The sequence below is a fragment of the Colius striatus genome, chromosome 9 (assembly GCF_028858725.1).
Source record: "Colius striatus isolate bColStr4 chromosome 9, bColStr4.1.hap1, whole genome shotgun sequence".
NCBI lineage: Eukaryota > Metazoa > Chordata > Aves > Coliiformes > Coliidae > Colius > Colius striatus.
In genome coordinates, this window is record NC_084767.1 from 12,648,354 (window position 1) to 12,669,433 (window position 21,080).

A 21,080-nucleotide genomic window follows, 5' to 3' on the forward strand; every position below is an offset into this window, starting at 1 on the left:
TATGCTAAGCAGGAGAAGCTGTTTGTTACCTGCAGACTCTGCTGCTGTCTGGACTGATTTCTAAATGAGTACCAGCAGCCATGAGGGTTCAGGGTGAGGCCTAGGTCCTTGTGCACTTTGGGAGGGAGGCAGAAGAGTCTCATCACACAAGGTACAAATCTAGTACAAACCAATCTCAGCCCACACTGCAAACAGAAAGGATTGAATCCCTTGTTGATTGCAGGGGTTTGGGCTGTTTGAAACACCGCTGGGATGAGCTGGTCCTCTTCCACATCACAGCCTTAGCTAAAACATCTTCTCAACATTTGAGAGTCCCCAGACTTTAAGCTTAGGTGAATTATGCTGGGCATGGTGGTGGAATGGTACTCCTGCTCAAGCATTACCAAAATTACAGAGGTTTCTCAAGTTTGAGGTGTGAGGACAAAAAGTCAGGGCAGGAAGCAGAGGCATGGTGAGTACAGGGTACATCCAGGCTTCACCAGGCTCCTGGAAAGCTCGACTCAAAGGCAGAAAAGCAGAAGCTAGTTTGTTTCACAGCTATGCAGAATACTGCATTGGGCTGTAGGCTGTAAGCAAATGTGATGCAGGTATGGAAATGTCCAGATTGTCTCCTTTCTTGCTGTGGTCACAGCAACATATCCATCTTTTGAGGGGACTGAGGAGATTTCTGGGAAACATCCAGTCCATTGCCCCTCTGTTGCCCAGGGCTGAATCCAATCAGTGATTTGTCTCTGCATGTTGGTTTTCATTAGGATCAGCTTTCAGCATTTGAAAGCTGAAAAAAGTGGGTTTGTTCACAAAGGTTTTCTTGGTTTGCTTTGTCATAAGTGTGTCTGTACCCTTCCTGTTTCTCTGCATACGAGCTTAAAAATGTTCTCAGTCTTTGTCAAGCCTGCTGTTCGCTGCTCCTCTTTAAGGCAACAACCAGCTGTACATGTGCCAAAAGATCTTACTGAAAAAGCCCATAAAGCAGCAAGCAGTCCAGTTAAGCCAATGACAGACAGCCCTACAACCCCAACCTAGGAAACACTGAAAGCTGCATCCAAACTGATACTTCATTTACCACCAAAATAAACAAATAACTCAATCAAGCCTTAAGCACCATGACATTCATCAGGGAAATGAGCTAGTGCAGATTAACAGGGGAAAACAAATAAATGAAGAGGATAACTGACTCTCAGTCCTTTTGACAAATCCAGATAACAAGGTCCATTATATTCTACAGACTGCAGGACAGCAGGGACCACAAATTTCTATCAGCCACTCTGATCAGACTTGCAGAACCAACACACGTCCCTGGTCTCTCTGTTGGTTTTATTTTCCTCAACCTTTTGGTCTCTTTTGGGGAAACCACACTCAGACCTTCCCCACGTGAGAATACTCACTTATGAGAAGATCTGCTGTCTCTGGTTCCTGCCCATGGCCTTATTTTGGCCAAAGAAAAAAAGTAGGAAGCTGTAGCTTGAGGGACTGTGCAGCTGCTTTATTTGCTCCCAAGGCTCTTGGGCAATGCTACGCTCTCAATTATTTTGCTAATACAAAGTCCTTGTCAGTCTTAGTCCACTGCCTTGATTACCACTTCTTGGCTTTTCCACTGAATCCCAGAAAGAAAGCAGACACACAGATCCTAATGAAAAGCTTGGCATGTAAAGGGAGAATTTATATTTCACTCCTTGCCTTTGCTATTGGTTTTACAAGTGATTGCTCATCAGAAACCAATTACCCCAGCAAGGCTTGGGTTTGGGTCCCTACTGATGTTAGCAGGATGAATGGCCTCATTTACAATCTCTCAACTGGAAAACAAAAAGTAATGATAATAAAAAAAAAAGGAGCCTTTTCTAATTCTCTGTGTCTCTATTGTAATTCACAAGAAAATTAAACTAATAACTCTCTCTGCAAGAGTGTTATGTAGATGCCAGGAGTCAGGGATAAATGGATGAAACTATCCCAGGCAAAGTCCCCAGGGAAGAAACCTCTGAGCAGACAACTGCTATGCCTTGCAAGCTTCAGAGCTTCCCCAGAATTGCAATCTATGCAGAGAGGAGGCTGTTTCCATTTTCTTTCTTCTTTTTTTCCTCCTCTTTTTCACTTGAATTCCACCTGCAGGCAGCAAAAAGCTGCCATGATTTTTTTTTTTTGCCAGGCTCATTTCCCACTCCTTCTCCATTTTCCATTTGCATACAGAGGTCCTTTGTGAAGAAAATTCTCCATGCCAACAGAATTAAGCTTATCACAAGTGGCTCCCAGAGCAATCCTCCTTCCTTATTCCTTCATCAGACAGCAAGGCTTGGGGGGACACCCGAGGGTCCCCGTTGTGTTCCTGAGCTATGATTTGTCCCTGCTGTTCAGATCCAAGCTTTTTTACATTTATTTTTGTGTCTTTTTAAAGAAAATATAACATTAAAACAAAGCCTGAAACTTATCCCTGCTGGTGTCTGAAACAGGAGAAGCAGAAATGATCTTTTCACTCCTCCCTTGCAAGAAATGTCTTGCTGGTCAGCTGCAATAACTCTGCACAGATCCCACTTGGTTTTCAGACACCACAATGCTGCACATGAGATGCCTCAGTGGACACAAGCAGAGCAGGTGGGCTGGTTTTGTCCCAGCTGGATGCTGGTGCTGCTGTGCATTGTGTAGGTGACACAGAACAGGCAGAATTTCAGCAGGGACCTGGCAGTTTGCAGGCTGGGGTCTTCATGGGTTCATGTGCTGACTGAGACTGAAAGGGATGCCTGTCAGTGACTGGGTCAGCCTTCTGCTCAAAGCACGGGCAGATTTGATCCATTCTCACTGGGAAACTGTAGCAGATATAAAACCTGAGCCCAAAAAGAGGCAGAAAAAAGAGGGCATAAAGGTGGAATGTGCATAGACAGGAGGAGAGCAATGAAGTCCATTTAGATGTGCAAGGAATGTGACCATCACGGTGAGAATCATCTGTCAGGTGCTGAGGGACTCAAAGGGCTCATGTCATGTGGCACAGACAGCCAAGAAGACTCTTGGGGGGAATGGTAAAGGATCCAGCCCCAGCTGTAGGTCTCCTTACACACTGGGGCAACTACCAGCAGGAAACAAAGGGTAAGAAAAGATGACTTAGGTAAACAAAATGAATATAACACTGTATTTCCTGGCAGCAGAAAAATGAAGCTTTAGTTTTAGGAAATTGATTTCAGGATCACCTTCCTGAAGTTTGTTCTTCTAGAGGAGACAACAAGCAAATAACAGATGTTGTTCCTCTGGTCTCTGATAAAACCCACTGGCTTGGTGCTGGGCATGCAGAAGTGGAGATGAAACCCTACATGATACTGAATGATACTGAAGGAAGATCAAGGAGGAGACTGGGGACAAGAGGGATCCCACAGGTGGGATTCAGCTCCAGGTCAAATTCCTTACATTCAGGTACCTGGGTGGACATATTGCATCAATATTCAGGAGAGCTTTGGAGATTTAGCCAGTACAGACTGAACAACTGCAGAGCAAGAGCAGCAATAAACTGGTTGCAAAAAGAGCATCAGCTCTTTGGCAGAAAGATTAAGCCCTGAGCCCTCAGCCCTTACCCCTGACAGTGTGAAAAAAGCCTTTCTGTTAATTAAAGCATAAAAAAAATATGTGGCCATGGATTTGAAAGGAGCCTGGTGGAAGCAGCCAGGCTGCCCTGTGATGCTGGGGTCTGAGCTAACATCTGAATTTCAGACAGGTTTGGGCTGCAAAAAATCCCTCTGGAGCATCTGCATTACTGTTTGCACCACAATGAACTCCAGTGCTTTTTAGGGGAAGATTTGGACACAGAAATTCAGTGACTCATTGCAACAGAACAGAACAGAATCAGACAGCTCATCTTTTCTCTGGGTTCACAAAGCAATTTAACCCCAATCTTTCTATTTGCCACGCAGCCTGCTAGCACAGAGGCTCTGCAGCCTGCCCTGCCAGAAATTGCACCCATGCTCATCACCATTTCCTCAATTGGTGGTTGCTTTTCCATCTCCTCTCCCTTTTGTGTAGGTATGATTTATTTCTCTGTGCAGGCAAACTGTATGATAAGACATTTCAGGAGCTATTTAAATGCTGTTTCCTGTTGTAGACATTACTGAAACGAATGGATTTGTTGTGGAGACCTGAGTGACCCTTCTGGGTATCTTCCCTCTCTCTTCATCCCTTCTGAGGGTTTGGTTTTTTTTCACCTGTTGTTGCAGATATTCCTAGCAATGAATGGAAGTGAATATCTCATCACACACGCCTGCAGATCCTCTAGATGTGTTTCTGATGGTTGGCTGCACAAATGTGTTCTTTTTCAATCCGTTTCACATGAACTTGCTTGCCCTCCTTCCTGCCATTGGAGGAACACTTGGAACTCTCAGGGCTGAAGTAAAAATCACTGCTATTGTTCAAAACATGCAAAACAAAAACTGTGTCATTGATTTATTCCAATGTGAGATTTGTAAGCCATTGAATTTCATGGGAGATGAGTCATTAGCCAAAGTGCAGGCTGCACTAGAGGTCGCATTCAATTTATTTTCAAAGCCTTCATTGGTGCTTTTTTGGCCCAGTGTGTCAGAAGTTATTCGACACACAAAGGTGTCCACTTATCTCTCACAATAATTAAGCTGATTAAGTCATATTATCACTAACAAGAAGCATTGATTCCACTTGAGTGAATGCTGCGAATAGAGTCAAGTGACATTTCCACCACTCAGACTGCAAAAGCATTACAGGCAAACTGGGGAGGCAAAAGCTTCCCTTAGCCCAGGCCTCTCTTCAGCTGATCTCTGTGGAGGAGACAGCAGCTGAGCTTCCAGAGCAGTAAAAAACACAAAGAAAAGGTGCAAAGGAGCAGAGAAAATCTGCTTGGAACCATCCTGCAGACCATCCAGCCTGGCAGAGGCTACATTATTATCATAAAAGCTCAAGGATATGTATTTTTTAAAAGCACCTACTGAGATCCAAAGGCAGCAGGAGGGGAGGATCCAGGCAGAGGCAATAGGCTCTTCAGTAGGGTCCATCCAGGAAGGGATTTGAGATATTGAGGCAATTCGAAGAGAGAACAGGATGGGCTTTGACCCAGTCTTGGGTAAATGAAGGTGTGTTTGTTCCAGCATCATCTTCAAGGGAGAAGAGAGCAAAAAAATGAGAAGAAAACTCCTGGCACTTTTGGAGATTGTAATTAGCCACCCAGTGCCACAGCTTGCACTGCTAATTAACTACTGAGTGCCACAGACTTTGCTGTTTATTAACCCCTGAGTGCTGGGCTGGGTCCAGAACACTCAGGGTCAATATGCAGGCTTCTACTGATCTTCATGGATTTCAGCTCTGTCCTCCCCTCTGAGGAGCTGAGACTGCCTGGATTCATGACTTTGCCCAGCCTAACCAGAGTGCATGTGTCTCTGCTAAGGTTTCCTGGGGGCTTTTCTGGCTGCTATTTGACTCTGTGAGTGGCAGACAAGAGAGCTGAGCACCACCCCCTCTGGGTCTTTCTTTCTAGCCTCTTTTCTCTCTACCTCTGCATTCATCTTGTCTCTCTGGTATACACTTTCAAGTCATTACAGAGATGTAAGTAATGTTTCCATCCAAAGAGTCCATCCAGCAAAGCCCCTGCCTTTGTGCCAGTGCCCTTAAGCATGATGTGCCTGCCCAGCATGGCCTGCAGCGTTTTGCAGACACTGCATCACATGGCAGCTTTCCCAGTGTTGTAGAAGCAAGTCTCAAGCTGGCTAGTGCATCCCTGAAAGCCAGATTTGCCTCTGGATCTCTGAGAGAGCTGGGACATATGAGAGGGGCATGAAGAGAGCATCCTGTGGAGTGTGTCTCTCGTGCCCAGTGCATTATCAGACTACAGAAACCAGCTAATGCTCATCAGCTGTGCAGGAGTGTTAAGCACAGGAAGAGTTGTAAAAATAACTGGTTGTAGGGCAAAGACCTTGCATTTTTAATGACATCCCATCCCTTTGGGAACTCTTCAAAGGAGATCTCATCTATCAGATGGATGACTCTGACCCAGCACACCCGCTCAACAAAGGCTCACAGAGTACTTGAATTAGGTTTAAACAAGTGCTCTCTCCCCTAAAGCAAGTCCCTGTTTATTGTCCTTTTTACCAATATGTTGATTGAGAGGGAAGATTGAAGCTGAGCTCTTGCCAGCACAGGATTTCTTTCAACTAAGCAAAATGAGACCCTGGAGGAATGTGGGGGTCTGGGCTGGGTGCTGTGTTCACCCTCAAATCCTGACCTTAACATGCAAACCTGAGGATCAGCAAGAGGTACAGATGCCTCTGTGTGTGTGTATCTATCTCATCTTCTGGGCTGAGGATGGCCAAAAACAATGGAGAGGAGAGGGAGGCAATTTCCTGGGCATCAGCTGAGCCTTAGCAGTAGGGGTTCAATACTTCCAATAAAGCACACTGTGGAGTGACACCACTCAAGGGGAGATGGCAACAAGCTGGGCATTTGGTGCCTCAACACCGTGAATTTCCAAAGCCAGGGATGCAAAGTGTCACTTTCTGTTGTTTGGAGAATCACTTTTGAGATCAATCTCCCTTTGGGAAGCCTCACCTGGGAGTGTGGTACAAAGCACGTTCATTTAGGTCCTGGCTACCACAGAGCACGTGTACTGGGTGCTCTTGCTGTGTGAGCTGAAGCAGAGCTTGCAGCTTGGCCCTGCTGCAGCTGAGTCCCCCTGGGCTCACAGGAGAGGGGCTGCAGTCCTCTCTTGATACCTGACCAGCACCACCTGAAAATGGCAGGGAAGATACTGCCAGAGCTCATGTGGGAGAGGGAGACGCTTCCTGCCCTGCAGAGAGTCAGGTCTATTTGATGCCTTTATTACTTCTTGAGGCTGTTATTAATTTCATTGTATCCCTTTACATAATTCTCTTGTTCTTTTAAAGCAGTGAAGCAGGCTAATGCTCTACAGAGGCCTCAGGCAGTGGCTGTTTGGGATTCTTTTTGATACCCTTGACACTGTAGAGACCATTGATGAATGCCCTCAGCAGCACAAAATCCTTCATCCTACAGTCCAGCTGGGACAGGGAATATTTCATCTACTCACAGGCAGGCAGATGTGAGCTGGGACTGAAGTCATCAGAAGCAGCCAGGTCCTTTTCATGCCCAAAGCACTGTCCTCCTGGGTCCCTGACTCTCATGGGGTCCCTTTGAATGTTCCCTGCCCCTGCTTCTCCTAAAAAGCAGGCAAGGACTTTTCTGGGTTAATCCCAAAAGCTGCATTGCAGCCTCCCCAAGCCAGTCACGGAGCAAGCAGGGGGGAAGAGAGGGACAGGCATGGCATGGCCATCTCAGGACCTCATCCAAAAGTGAGCTGCTTCCCACACCAAGCCAAGAGTCATCTCACCAGCAGGAATAGGCTCACCTGCTCCCAGGCAGTTGGTCCCTGCACCTGGCACAGGTTATAGCTGTGACTCCAGCGGCAAGCTGGTGGGTGGTGAGCATCCAGAAGAAAGCTTAAATCAACCATGGGAAGCAACACACAATAAGCCACAATTAGCACCAGATCCAGCCCCTCTCCCCACAGTTCAAAGCCCTTTATGCCCCCACCTTGGTGCATATCCCTGCAGAGTCTCTACCCAAGTTGGAACGTGGAGCAAGGAGCTGTGTGACGCACCAGCACAGAGTTCCTCCTGACCTCAAACTGCTCCTGAGTCCAGGGAAGAGGACCTTGAGCCTCCAGCTTCCAGGTGAAGTGAATAATATGAGCTCTCCTGGGCTGCTCCAGGCAGATACCACCTGGAGCTAAGTGCTGTGCTCCCAGAGCTGAGCAGCAACTCCCGCTGTCACATGCAGCTCAGGGACAGCCAGGAGCCAGGGTGAGCTATTAAAATACAATTTATTGGTACAAATCAGACATTGTGAAACAAACTTGGTTTAGAAAGAGATGCTGTGTTCTGCACAGATGGACTGGAAATGAACTGTCCTGTGACAGGAGCAATTGGCATCGGCGGCAGACAGACTGGGTGGACAGGTGTAGGGTGAGCAGGGCAGGGGACTGTTCCAGGGCTGGAGTCCTGTCCTTGAGGGCTCCTGCCAGCCAGCAAGAGAAGCAGGATGCAGTGGGAGCTGTTTGTCCTACACAGGTGGACCCCAGCACATGGCTTCCTCCAGGCACTCAGGACTTGGGGTTAACAGAGTTTCAGGTGAGGGCAGAGTGAGGAGGGAAGAGGATTGTCACATGTATTGGGGCTCCTCGGCTAGAAACTCTTTCATCCCAATGATGTTGCCTTGGGCTATAGAGTTACTCAGCAGGGCCTCACCTTGGGCTTCTCTCAGCTGCTTGAGCCAACAACTCTTCTGGCCATCCAAGTGTGTGTGTGCTCCAGCTCGTGCTGCTGCCAGAGCAGAGCCTGGCTGTGCCCTTGGCCCCAGCTCTGCCCTTGGCTTTGGGGCTCCAGCCCTGAGAGTGTTGGCTCAGGGTTTGAAGGGAAGCACCCATAATAGCTGGGCTTTGGACTCACTTCCCAGAGAAGACAGACACCAACGGCTGCTCTGGACATGCAACACATCCCAGGGGATCTGGGGGACAGAGAGAGCAACAGTCAATGCGCCAGGGTATAGGGTCAGGGTCAACTAGGACTCAACCAGGCTTGAGTCTCAGTACATTTTCCATGCCTACTGCAACAGAAATACAGGCATGCAGCTCATCAGAACGTTCATACAGCAGGACAAGACAACAAAGTGACGACGTTTACAGAGATGGACGGTCCCTGAGGGGACCTGGAAACGGGGAAACTCGAGACAGATTTGCTTCAGTCTGGTCCTATGGGACCCCCAATAGCACCTGCTGCCAACACAGCAATGTGGGGTGAGCTGGGAGAAACACCTCTCCTCCCCATCCTTAACCCTTCTCAGTCTGTTTCTCCCCTAAATCTGGTGAGCCACTACCCCAAAGCCCCACAAAGCCCGAGTGTCCGTGCCCGGAGCCGTGTGCCATGGGCAGAGTGAGTGGGTGACTGGCAGAGCCACCCAGGCCCAGCACCAGGCACTACTTCAAGTCGTTGTTGATAACCACACTGTCATGCATGTCGCAGTAAGTTGGCATCTTCTTCCTCTTGCCAAAGGTGGAGAAGCTGTTCTTGTTCTCCTGGCCCAGGAAGAGGGGCCCATCTTTGCTGGAAAGCAGCGTGGGGGTGCCAGGGATGTAGACGTTGTGCTGATAATCCAGGGCTGGGATGTGCCCTGGGTACAAGGGGCTGCACTGGGGAGTCCAGATGCTGTTGGTGCCTGCTGAAGCCTTCTGAAATTCTGGAGGAAAGATCAGTATGAGGCTGGCTCAGGGGAGGCCACATCCATATCCCAGGGTGCAAGCCCATGGCCATGTATCACCAACCACCTCCCATCTGGAGCCTCAACCCCCCTTTCACCCCAAAAAACTCTACCACTGCCAGGATCAGGGATGTGTCCCCCCACCTCACCACCACCAAGTGACACCATGGTCTGGTCTTCCCAGCCCCAGCACCCCAGCACTAACCAGAGACAGGGGTCACCAGCGTGCACAGCCTCTCATGCTCCTTCTGGAGGGCTCTGTGGATTTCCCCCACATCCTCCAGGCTCTGGGAGCTGCAGAAGAGACCAATTCAAAGCAAAGTAGCATTGGAGATAACCTGCCCCCTCCCCACAGCCCCCTTGCACCACTCCCCCTGCTCCCTCAGTGCCCCATTCCGTACCTCTTCAGGGCAGGTCGCTGTGTGCCTGGAGGCAGCCAGTCCATGTTGGGCTGCTTCATCTGCAAAACACAGGCAAGGGTGAGGCTGGTTGTTGGGACACCCCATTAATCAGCCTTGGGACTCTGTTATCAGCCCAGCCCAGCCAGCACCAGGCTCCAGCAGCCAAGGATAAGAAACTCCACCTCATATTTTGTGGAGAAGCAAGCAGCTCTTCCCTACTTTAGGGAAACTGAGGCAGTGTTGACCCAGCCTCTCCCCTTCTGCACCTTCCCACCCTCCTGAGGCACTGGGGCTGTCTGGGGCTTGTTCTCCATCTCTAAAAGTTTAATTGCCCCAAGACCTGTCCTTTCCTACTCCTGTTACTTTAAAGCAGCTTTCTTTTGCAGGTGGGGCAGCAGCTGAGGCTGGGCCTCAGGCACCAGCAGAGGAAGGTGCAGACATGGGCTGTGTACCCCATGTCCACGGGGGGCTGTGAACAACTGGGGGAAAATCCCATCAAGGTATTAGAGAATGAGACCAGCAGTGTGGGGAGAGCCCCTGGGCAGCGAGTCTTGGGCTCTCCTTGGCAGGGCTGTGTTATTGAAAGTCAAATGGAAGTGGATTAGACGCCTCATCACTCTCCATCCTTGTAATCACATTTCAGAAAGAGCCTTTCATCGTGAAAACAGGACGTTGCTCATTTCAACACCTAACAAATGCTGACATCAATTTCCTCCTCCCTCCCTTTCCATGGTGCCATGGCCAAGGCGGGGTGCCAGAACCTGGGACATGGACAGTGCTGGTGGGGTCAGGCCCAGCCCTGGACATAGCAGCAGTAAGACACTGCAGAGCCCTGGGAGCAGGAGGCTGACCCAGCCAGGAACTGCTCACTCACACCAAGGAGATGCCATCCCCACCATCAGCTGGGGGAATCCCCAGGCCTGGAGGGATCCCAAAGCCGTGGAGCTGAGATGCTGAGGGCCATGGGTGGTGAGTTTGGCAGGGTGAGGGGAGGGCTGGGACTGCAGCAGCTTCAAGGGCTTTAACAAGCAAAATGATTCTGTGATCCCACCCCCCAGGACACCAGAGCATCTCCTTTGTCTCTAATGGGTGCAAAAGGTGTCGGGAAGGAATCTCCTGTCCCCTCAGCCCAGCCCAGTGCTTCCTTGGTAATGAGACCTGTTGGGAGAGTTTCCCACTGCCTGACGGCTCCCAGTTCCTGCAGTGATCAAAGGCACCAGTTATCCCTGGGAAAGGCCATGCCTGGTGCCTGTCACTGCAGAGGCTCAGGGAGTGGGCCAGAGGCACCCGTGGAGTGCCAGCGGGCACAGTGTTACCTGGTTGGATACCTGGAGGTGCTGTCCCAGCTGGGACCACTTCCTGGGGCCCTTCTCGTTGTTTCGGGGAGGGCTGCAGGGTTTGAGGAACATGAAGTCACTCTGGGCTGACTCAGGACCCAGGCAGACCTTGTAGCAGTAGCCCGGGGGGCCACCCCCGGGCACGTCGAGGCACGCGGCAGCGCTGGTCCCGGCAGCGGGCTGAGCCGTCAGGTTGGACGTCTTCAGGCCGTCGGAGGACTGTCTGGCCCCAGGGCAGCAGTGGCAGCGGGTTGCCGAGCAGCCCTCGCCTCGGAGGGAGCGCCGGGCCCCACGGCACCGCACAGCTGTGAGGATGAGGATGGCGAGGAGAAAAGTGAAGGAGATGGAGCCCAGGGAGACGAGGAGGTAGAGGGTGAATGGGGACGATGAGGTGGTCTCCGGAGGGAGGCTGAACTCGCTGAAGTCTGAGAGAGTCTGAGGCATGGTCTCCACCACCGACAGCAGGAGGGACACGGTGGCAGAGAGGGCTGGCTGCCCACTGTCCCGCACCTGCACCACCAGCTGCTGCCGGGTCGCGTCCTGCTCCAGAAAGGAGCGGAGGGTGCGCAGCTCCCCTGTGTCTGGTGCCACGCTGAAGAGGGTGAAGTCAGTGGCCTGGAGCAGCTGGTAGGAGAGACGCGAGTTCAGCCCTGCGTCCGCATCCACCGCCGACACCGTGCCCACCAGGTAGCCAGGCCGGGCAGATCGCGGCACCAGCTCGGTGGCCACGGAGCCGTTGCGCGGCGTCGGAGAAACAATGACGGGAGCGTTGTCGTTCTGGTCCAGCACGAAGACGTGGACGGTGACGTTGGCGCTGAGCGGGGGGAAACCCGCGTCCTGCGCCTGTACCTGGACCTGGAAGCTGCGGATCTGCTCGTAATCCAGGGAGCGCAGGGCGTACATGTGCCCGCTGTCCGAGTTGATGGACACGTAGGTGCCCACAGGCATGCCATGGATGTGCCCGTCGGCGATGGAGTAGGACAGGTAGGCGTTCTGCTGGCAGTCGGGGTCTGAGGCACTGACAGAGCAGATGGAGGCGCCCGGCGCGTTGTTCTCCATCACGTAGACGCTGTAGGAGGGCTGGAGGAAGCGCGGGGCGTTGTCGTTGACGTCGGATACCGGGACGGTGAGAGTGCTGCGGGTGAGCAGCGCCGGGGAGCCCATGTCCCGCGCCGTGATGCTCACGTTGTACTCGGCCACGGCCTCCCGGTCCAGCGCCCGCGTGGTCACCAGCGTGTAGTAGTTGCGGAAGGAGGAGCGGAGCTCGAAGGGCACGTCGGGGCCGACCTCACAGCTCACGCGCCCGTTGTCGCCCGAGTCTCGGTCCAGGACGCTGATGACGGCGATGACGGTGCCCGGCGGGGCGTCCTCCAGTACGGGCGTGGACACGGAGGTGAGGGTCACCTCCGGCGCGTTGTCGTTCACGTCCAGGAGCTGCACGAGCACTCGGCAGTGAACAGCCACGGCCGAAGGCCCACGGTCCTTGGCTTGCACGTAGAGCTCGTGGAGACTCGCCCGCTCGTAGTCCAGGGGCCCCTTGAGCAGCACCTGCCCGCTGCGGGGCTCGATGTGGAAGAGCTCCCGGGCGCGCGGCGGCGCGTGGCCGCTGAAGGAGTACTCGATCTCCCCATTGGGACCCTCGTCCAGGTCGGTGGCGTTGAGCTGGATGACCAGGGTGCCGGCGGGGGCATCCTCGGGCAGGCTGACGCCGTAGGAGGGCTGGTCGAAGGCGGGCACGTTGTCGTTGGCGTCCAGCACAGTGACGAGGACTCGCGCGGTGCCCGAGCGCGCGGGGACGCCGCCGTCCAGGGCCGTGAGCAGCACCCGGTGTGTGCGCTGCTGCTCGCGGTCCAGCCCCCGCTCCAGCACCAGCTCCGCGAACTTGCTGCCGTCGCTGCGCGTCTGCACCTCGAGCGAGAAGAAGGCGTTGGGGCTGAGGCGGTACGTGTGCACCGAGTTGGAACCCACGTCGGGATCGTGGGCGCTCTCCAGCGGGAAGCGGGCGCCCAGCAGGGCGGACTCGGCCACCTCCAGCGCGTATTCTTGCCACGGAAAGGTGGGCGCGTGGTCGTTGATGTCCAGCACCTCCACCTCGACGCGGTAGAGCTCCAGCGGGCTCTCCACAAGGAGCTGCAGGTGAAGCAGGCAGGTGTCCCCGGCCTCGCACACCTCCTCCCGATCAATCCGCTCGTTCACAAAGAGGATCCCGTTCTCCAGGTTCACCTCCAGGTGCTGCCGGGCGCCGGCCCGCGACACGATGCGGAACCGCCGCGCCGACAGAGTGGACACGTCCAGCCCCAGGTCCTCGCCCAGGTTGGCCACGAAGGCTCCGTGCTCCAGCTCCTCCGGCACGGCGTAGCGCAGCTGCCCGCCCGCCGGGGCCGCGCACAGCAGGAGGAAGAGGAGGGAGCGGAGGAAGAGCCTCCCCGGCCCGGAACCTGCCCCGGCCCCCATGGCCCCGCAGCCCTCCCGGAGACTCCCCGCCGCGTCTCGCCTCTCGCCTTCGCTCGCCCTTTGAGCTTCCAAAGAGTTTCGGGCTTCCGGGGGCGGGAAGGGGGGGGGGGGAGTACTGCCCGGAGCCACTTAACCCTTTCCCTGCAGGCACCGTGGAGGGAATGTAATCCGGTGTCACACCAGAATCGGTTCCACCGGAGCCTCGAGACGCCCCTGGGAGGCTAATCCTGGGGAGGTCTCGCTAACGGCGCTGGAACCTCCGGCGAGACCGATCGCTGCCCCAGGCACCGGTATTACCCCCGCAGATGCTGCGGTAGATTAAGAGGAGCCCGGATCGCAGCGGCTGCTAAATCCCTTGGCCGCGTCCCCCACCGCGCCGGTTCTAACCTTTAGCAGATGGTTAAGCCCCTCCAGACTTGATTACATTTCCCTGCACACCGTTTTCCTTGTAATGCGGAGTTTTTAATTACCGGAGCACGGGGGATTACAGCCCTGGATAAAGCTGAGCCCATCAGCGCGGAGGCACAGAAAGACACCCTCACACACAGTCCCCCCTCCCCGCGTCCTTCCCTGCCTGCTCCCACCCGCGACACCCCGCCTGCCCGCAGCCCCGCGCCCCTAAGCCTGGTCCCCCACCGGCGGCCTCGGTGTCAGCCCCCTGGGGCGCTCGGGGCATGATCCCGCCAGACCCCCGACGACCTGGTCCCCACCTTCCCCCCCACTGCGGGCACAAACTTTCCCCCCCCCCCGCGGAAGGCGCGAGGGATGCGGGAGCGGGCCGAGCCACGGGTATCCCTACCGGCCCCCGGAGGCTGACGGACGGCTCCCCCTGAGCCCCCTCCCGCGCTCCCCGCCCCGGTACCGGTCACGGTCCCTGCGCCGGACGGTCCGTTTTCCCGCAGCCCTGTCTGCAGCCGCCGCCGCGCCTCGGAGGCTCCGTGCGCTGCCCCGCACCGGCGCCGGTCCCGCTCGGTAACGGGACGGGGCGGCTGCGCGCACCCCCCCCCCCCCCCCCCCGCGCCCGCCCCGCGGCCGCTGCGGGCGCGGATAATCCCCTAACGATCTCGTTAAGGGCTCGGCGGGGCTCGGAGAGGCTTGAGCCGTGCACTGATATTCCACCGCCTTTGTCTCTGCCTCCCGGTCCCCGGTGGGAAGGGAACCTAAGCGGCGCCCCCCCGCCCGCCCCGCTCCCCACGGGGACCCGCGTGGGAGGCAGGATCCAGGGGCGAGCGGGAGAGCGGAGGAAGCCGGAGGAGGCAGCGGGGCCAGAGGGGTTTGTCGGGATTGGGGAAAAGGGGATTTGGTCGACCCACGCGGGACGTGCCGCGCTGGTGGGGCCGGCGGTTTAGGGAGCGGCGTGGGAAAGCGCGGGGAAACGGCGCGGGGTGGGTGAGTGGAAGGGTCATGCGTGGGCTCGGGATGATCACGGGTGGGCTCGGGCCGGCCTCCGGTAGATGAAACCCAGTCTGCATCGGAAGCGGCAATCTCTCCCGCGCCGGACCACGCACCATCTCCTACGCCACTGTCACCCTCCCCCGGCTCTGTCCCCCCGCCCCACATCGCCGCCCAGCCCTGCCCATGGCTGGGACCCCCGCAGTGGGCTGCTCAGGCCAGAGGGGAATTTGGGGCGGGGGGGGGGCACACACTGGACACAGAGATTTCCGGAGGGCTCATTCCCCCCCTCCCCTTCCAGTCCTTCCCCATCTCCAAGCCAGTGCGTTCCGGGAAAACCTCGGAGCTGCTCTCGCCCTTCTGTTTCACTCAGATTCAAATATTCATTTCTCTCCTGCAGTCACCCCCCCGGGTGTAACCTGCTCCCGGCAGGATCCGTGTGCCCCCGGCCCCTCTGCCCGCCCCTGCCCTTTGCTGGCTCTACTGGGCGATGTGCACCCCCACCTCCCCATCTCTGCCTCCTGGAGAGGGAACCGTGCCCCCCCTCGCTCCCCTCCCCTAAGGGAGGTCGCAGCATAGTCCTATCCTACTCTTTTTCTTCGCCTCCCCAAACCTCGGGGTCCCTTCATGCCCCCTCCCCCCCCATGATTGCAGGGGACCGAGGTTAAAAGCAGGGGCTTGAGAGGGGGCACAGGCTTGTGCCCGGGATTCCCGGAGGTAACGGCCCAGGCTGGGGGTGGTGCAAAGGCGTGGGGGTTCCAAAAAGAGCCGTTTTAGGGGCGATGTGGCAGAGGAGAGGGGACAGCGGGAGGGTGCAGAGGCAGCCCAGCACCCCACACCCCGCGGCACGTCCTGTAGTTTTGAAGTGCCCTGTTGTGCCCCGGGCGGTAATTCGGCTGCCAGCCGCGTTCTCCCGGGGTGAGGAAGCAGGACGCAGATAGAAGCCTGTTTTTGGAACACGCTGGAAGCTGCAGGGCGGGGTGCGGGGGGGTGCGGGGAGCTGGCAGTGGCTCGCTCTGAGATGTCTTGGCACGGGCGCGCGGTTGCCGCCGGTCAGCGCGGCCGCGGCTCGGCAGAGCGGCTGCAGGAGCCGGGTGGGATTGGCACAGCAGCCGGGTGGGATTGGCACAGCAGCCGGGTGGGATTGGCACAACAGCCGCCGCAGGTCCAGTCGCCTTTGAAAAGCCACGCAGGGAGTGGAGGGGGGCATCACCCAGCTGCCTGCGGGCACCAAACCTCCCCTGGCCACCACCATCCTCCCAGTTCGCTGCGTGCTGGGGCAGCAGAAGGGGCTGCTGGAGCAGCCGTCCCTGCCAGACCGCGCAGCCCTTCCCCCGCTGCCCACGGCGCCCGGCTGCCCAGCCGTGCATGCTGCGGCTCGACTGCTCCATTCTCGCTCGGAGCCAGAGCACTTTTAGTTTGCAGTGCCCGGGAGGGCGACCGGCAAGGGAGGGGGAGGCTGTGTCAGTCCCGGAGGCTGTGTCAGTCCCGCGTTGCTTGCGCAGGGTCAGCTGCTGGGAGCTCGGTCTCTGAAGCCACAAAGCTCTGGGCAGAAGGATGCCCTGATCCGTGTTCCTTCCCCTCCGAAGCTTTGGCTCCCTGCCTGCCCTGGGGAGCAGAAACCCTCGCCCTGAAAGGGATGGTGGCCATCTCCAGGTGGTTCTCGGGGTTGGTGGGGCACCCTGCCAGCCCCTGGGTGCTGGGGGACAAGCAAAGGGTGCCCAGCCTCCTCTCAGAGGCTCACACAGACAAAGTGAGCAGCTGTGAGCACGGGCTGGGGAAGGGAAATTCTGATCTGCACCGTGAAGGTGGTAAAACGCTGGCAAAGGGACTAGAGTGGGGCAGGACCTGGCATCCTGGGAGATTCTCCTGGCCCTGCTTGGAGCAGGGATGCACCAGGGGCCTCCCGAGGTCCCACCTGGCCAAAACCATTGTGTCAGTCAAAAAGCCTCAACCTGTAGCAACCGCTGAGCAGAGGTGAGGAGGTCACCAGGGTGAGGGACCCTGCTGCCCACAGAGCCTCAGTCTCAAGAGAGCACAGGCTCTGTGTTTGTCAAGGAGCTATTTAATTCCAGACACCTGTCACAGAGATGGGCTATGGAGTGGGGGAGGATGCTGGGGCTCCATTCCCACTGCAATTCCTGAGCACAGGCTTTGTCCTGCAAGGTGCCTGAGCTTCTCAGCACCCTCCCAGTCGCTGGCAGCAGTGCAGGCAGATCTAGGTGGTCAGACTCCTCAGGCAGGGCGAGCCCCAGGGCGTGTCAGGAAAGTTTTCCTGATGCTCCAGGTGATTTGTAGGGGAGAAGATGCAGCTGCGGTGACCAACTCAAGGGCCAGTACAGAACACTGGATTCTCCTGGCCAGCAACACATAGGAACAAACCTCCCAACCCTTCTCCCTGGGCTAGATGGAGGCTGAGACACAGGCTGAGCTCCAAACAGACCTTCCATAGCCATCATCTGCTGTTGGGAATGCTGAGGACACAGAAGACCAGTCCTGCAAGCCCAAACCTGCAAACAGAGCTGCTTTCATGGCTGGTGACTTGTTCCTCTTGAAGGAAGAGCCCTTGGCCCCAAAGCAGAAGGGCTGTGTCCCCATTGTCCTGAGAGCTGGGGCTTGGTACCGCCCTGGGTCTGCTCCTCGAGGCTCTCCCCTACAACGCCCTGTGGGAATGTTTCTCTTCTTTGGCAAGGACTGAGAAGGAAAGGGGGTCAGGGAGCAGGAGAGTGGGAAATGATGTGATGCTTGTATGGGGCAGAGGCTTTGGGAGGTAGGAGGTGACACCTCTCCTCTGCCAGGCACCAGTGGCTGCTCTGGGAATACTGTGTTGAAAGAAGATTGAAGAAATGATTTAAGGCTTGGAAAAACGTCTTACAGGGAGAATTGTAAGTGAAACAGCCTGGGCTCTGAGCAAAAGGAAGCCAGGAGAGGTTTGACTGTAGGGCCAGGAAAGTGTCCCAAGGAGGAAATGCTGGGGACAATAGGGGAGTTAAAGGCAGACAGAGCCATGGCTTGAGCCAGGCAGCTTCAGGCACAGGGCAGTGGGAGAAGATGGAGCTGACAGGACTGTTGGTGCTGTCTGTGCCTCGTGGTGTCTGCAGATTCCTGGGGAACAGAAGATGTGGGGATTCATCAGCCTCAAGCTCCTCAGTGTGTCTTGCTGAAATAGAAAGTTCTGACTGACCTCACCTCCTCCAGCAGAGAAACCACTGCAGCTCTGCCCTACCTGGGAGTGATCCCACAAGTAATTTGACCTGCTTTTTCCTACCAGAAGGTCCTGTAGCCACAAGTCACAAGTTTGGAACCTTATCAGCTCCCAAAGGGCTTCAGGGAAGGGGCTCTCACCCAAACATAGCCTGAACATAACCCTGGCAGCTTCCCTCATCAGGGCTCCAAAATGCTGTGCTTAGATCCTAAAATCCATCTCCTCTCCTCTCCTCTCAGAAAAAGGCACCTTCTCCTTGGGCCCCATTCCTGGTTTTTAGCTTTCTGCCCCTGTGGAGCCATCTGGGATCTCTGGGGATGCATCTCTGGAGAAGAAATTCCAGTTCTTCCAGCCCTGGATGGATATGAGGATGTTTCCTGGTTCCGTCTCCCCTTTCTCTTCATTTCTCAGTCCCCATTCTGAGGATAGAGAGCAGCACCCTCCCCTAGCCCCTGCCAGAGACTGGATGGCCCCCTGAGACACCCCTCAACATCCCCATCTGCTGCAGGGAGCTCTGCACATCCCTCAGGTCTCCCTCTTCTCCTCCCCCACCCTCCCCAGCCCTATTTCTTTCCCCTGTGTCTGGGAGCTGAGTGATAGAGGGTGTCATCACGAACAGAGGCAGCTCCCCCCGGGAGGAAAGGGAGGGGGGTGGGTGCTCTGCTGAGGCATCAGCAGGCCCTTTGATCTGCAGACAATTGCAGACAGTGGAGGACCTCGCTCTGCTCAGCCAATAAATAATGGAATCTATGTGTTGACACAGACAGATTTCCCCCAAACTGTCAGAGAAGGGGAGACAGAGAGTGAGCCAGCAGGAAGGGGAGAGCAGGGCAGGGGATGGGGTGAGGAGGGCCCAGGGGAAAACAGGGAGAGGGAGCAAGGGAGGGGAAAAAACAAGTCTGGGGACAAGTCTGGAACAAGTCTGGGGAGGCAAGGCTGATGGAGAGAGCTGGCCAGGGAGGAGAAGGAGCCCAAGGAACACGTATTTGTAGAGGGGAAAGGAAAATGAAGACAGGCACTGTGGGTGGAAAGGCGGGGGGGCAGGAGGGGGGAGTGCTGCGTACACAGCGGGCTGGGAGCACAGGCAAAGAAGCAAATCTGAAGGTGGAAAAGAAAGAGAAGGAGGAACAAAGGGATGGCAGTGCCCCCGGGGCTCCCCCGCTGCCTGGCACATCACAGGCTCTGAGCAGGGACCACACTCCCACAGCCGCTCTGCAGAGCCGCCCCAGCCCCGCGGCACGGCGCCGGGGAGGGACGGGAGCTGGGGAGCTGGTGCCACTGGTGCTGAGCCCACGGCACGAACCGGCTCCGAGTCCCCGAAGCAGCCTCCCCTAGATGCCCCATCCCCAGCTCCCCCCCCTGCTCTTACCCATCACGTGCCCCAGCTCACCCTCTCCCTGCTCCCTCTCCAGCCTGGAGCTGTTTGTTCTCTGGCTGAGGATGGGTTTTTACTCTGCTGGTGACAAAGAAATATCTCCCCTTTGCTCAGGAGCCGCATCCCCGAGCCCAGCAGAACCCATCCATCCCTCCAGCAGCCCCCCAGCCCGAGCTGGCTGTAGCAGCAAACCCAGCAGGGCTGGCAGGGCACGCTGGGGACAACTCCTTCACCACAGTGTGGGGCACCCAAGCACTGTTTGTTCCCTCTCAGCCCCATCTGTGGCCTGAGCCAGCCCAACCCTGATGCCAGACTGCATGGAGAGCACATCAGGCCTCCAGGCCGGGCACTCCCTCACTGCAGGTGCCTCTCGCTTGGCCCCTGTGAAACACGGTGTCCAAGTTTTCCATCCGAGCTCTAGATGGGAAGGAAACACCTCCAACTCCTCTTCCAAGTCTCTGCCTTCCCCTGCTCCAGCCTCCCACCCCTTCCCACTCCCCTTTGCAGAGACTCGACTCCAGCCAGGGCTGAGACCCTCACCCTGGGCACGGGGGTCGGGCTCTTCCCCAGGGACAGGACGGGCTGCTGCAGCAGGACATGCTCAGAGCCCCACAGCATGAGGAGCTGCTCCCAGGCAGGGCTCAGCCCTGCACCCTCTGCCCAAGTGCTGAGGACAAGCACCAGTTTCCAGGCACCTGCGAGCACTGTGAGGGGGAGAGCAGGCGGGATGCCCCAGCTGGAGGTGGGAACCACGAGAAACGCCCCTCCTCGCTGCCCCAGAGCTCGGGTTTAAGCGCTGGAAGAGCTGCACCGCCTCGGGCACCTTTGCAGGGGGAGGGAGGCAGGAAGGGTCTCTGCAGGGCCGGGATCTCTCCCTGGCCGGCTCCAACCCCGAGCCCAGCGGGCACATCCAGCCCTACACCGCGGCACCGGGACGTCAGCGCTGCCGCAGAGCCACGGACAGATGAGCAAAGAGTTAACACCGCCCACCCCCGCCCCCGAGCAGCAGCAGCGGAGGATGGGGCAGGAGCCGGCGATGGGCTCTGTCTCAGTTCTTCCCTCCCAGGAACCCAGTTTCCCAGCCCCGGCAGCACGGAGGCAGCTCCTGTGGGGATCCTGCCAGATCCCTCTGCTGCTGCACACGCCTCTGAGCCTCACTGGACCCCCAGAGCCTTTCCCCCTGAGCCCCACTGCTCCACATCCCTGCTCTGAGCCCCCTGCCTCTCTCAGCCCCACACCCCCCAAGCCCCTTTCCCCCTGGGGCACGCAGCCCCAGCTCAGGGAGCAGAGCTCCAGGGGCCAGGCCACAGCTCTGAGGGTGCAGGTGGCCTCAAGTCAGAGCTTGGCAGGGGGCAGATAGAGAGGGGTCTTGTTAAAGAAAGCCCTTCCTGCCTTGCTCTACAGAGGAGTTTCCCAGGGAGGAAGGGCAGGGCTTTTGGGGGGCTGCCTGTCTCACATCTCAGGACAGGGGGATGGTGCTCAGGCAGAGCAGCAGCCTGGACACGTTGGGGGGCACAAGGCAACCCCTGCCCTTTCCCCAGACCCAGCCTGTGGCTGTGGCATGGGGCTGGGCACCTGCAGAGCTGGTGTTTGGGATGAAATGGCTGCAGCTGAATCTTCTCTGCAGCGTGAGCCAGGCCAGCAGCCTGCAG

At 56.6% G+C, this 21,080-nt stretch overlaps 1 protein-coding gene across 4 annotated transcripts; it reads right to left on the minus strand.

The window, feature by feature from the left end:
* Window positions 1–7,820: 7,820 nt before the first annotated feature.
* LOC133626130 (protocadherin-10-like) lies at window positions 7,821–13,988 on the minus strand. 4 transcript variants are annotated; one of them, XR_009819297.1, is made up of 5 exons: window positions 10,982–13,988; window positions 9,666–9,724; window positions 9,470–9,558; window positions 8,256–9,243; window positions 7,821–8,116 (listed from the first exon to the last, which is right to left on the minus strand). XR_009819297.1 is itself a non-coding variant. In XM_062002822.1 (5 exons), the coding sequence occupies exons 1-5, from the start codon at window positions 13,454–13,456 to the stop codon at window positions 8,984–8,986; spliced, it is 2,658 nt and encodes an 885-aa protein (XP_061858806.1). In that variant the 5' UTR covers window positions 13,457–13,988; the 3' UTR covers window positions 7,821–8,983. The 4 variants fall into 4 exon arrangements, 3 of the variants coding, with proteins under 3 accessions (XP_061858806.1, XP_061858805.1, XP_061858804.1); XM_062002822.1 differs by having other exon boundaries at window positions 7,821–9,243; window positions 10,982–11,626; window positions 11,852–13,988; XM_062002821.1 differs by having other exon boundaries at window positions 7,821–9,243; window positions 10,994–13,988.
* Between the last annotated feature and the right edge of the window lie 7,092 nt (window positions 13,989–21,080).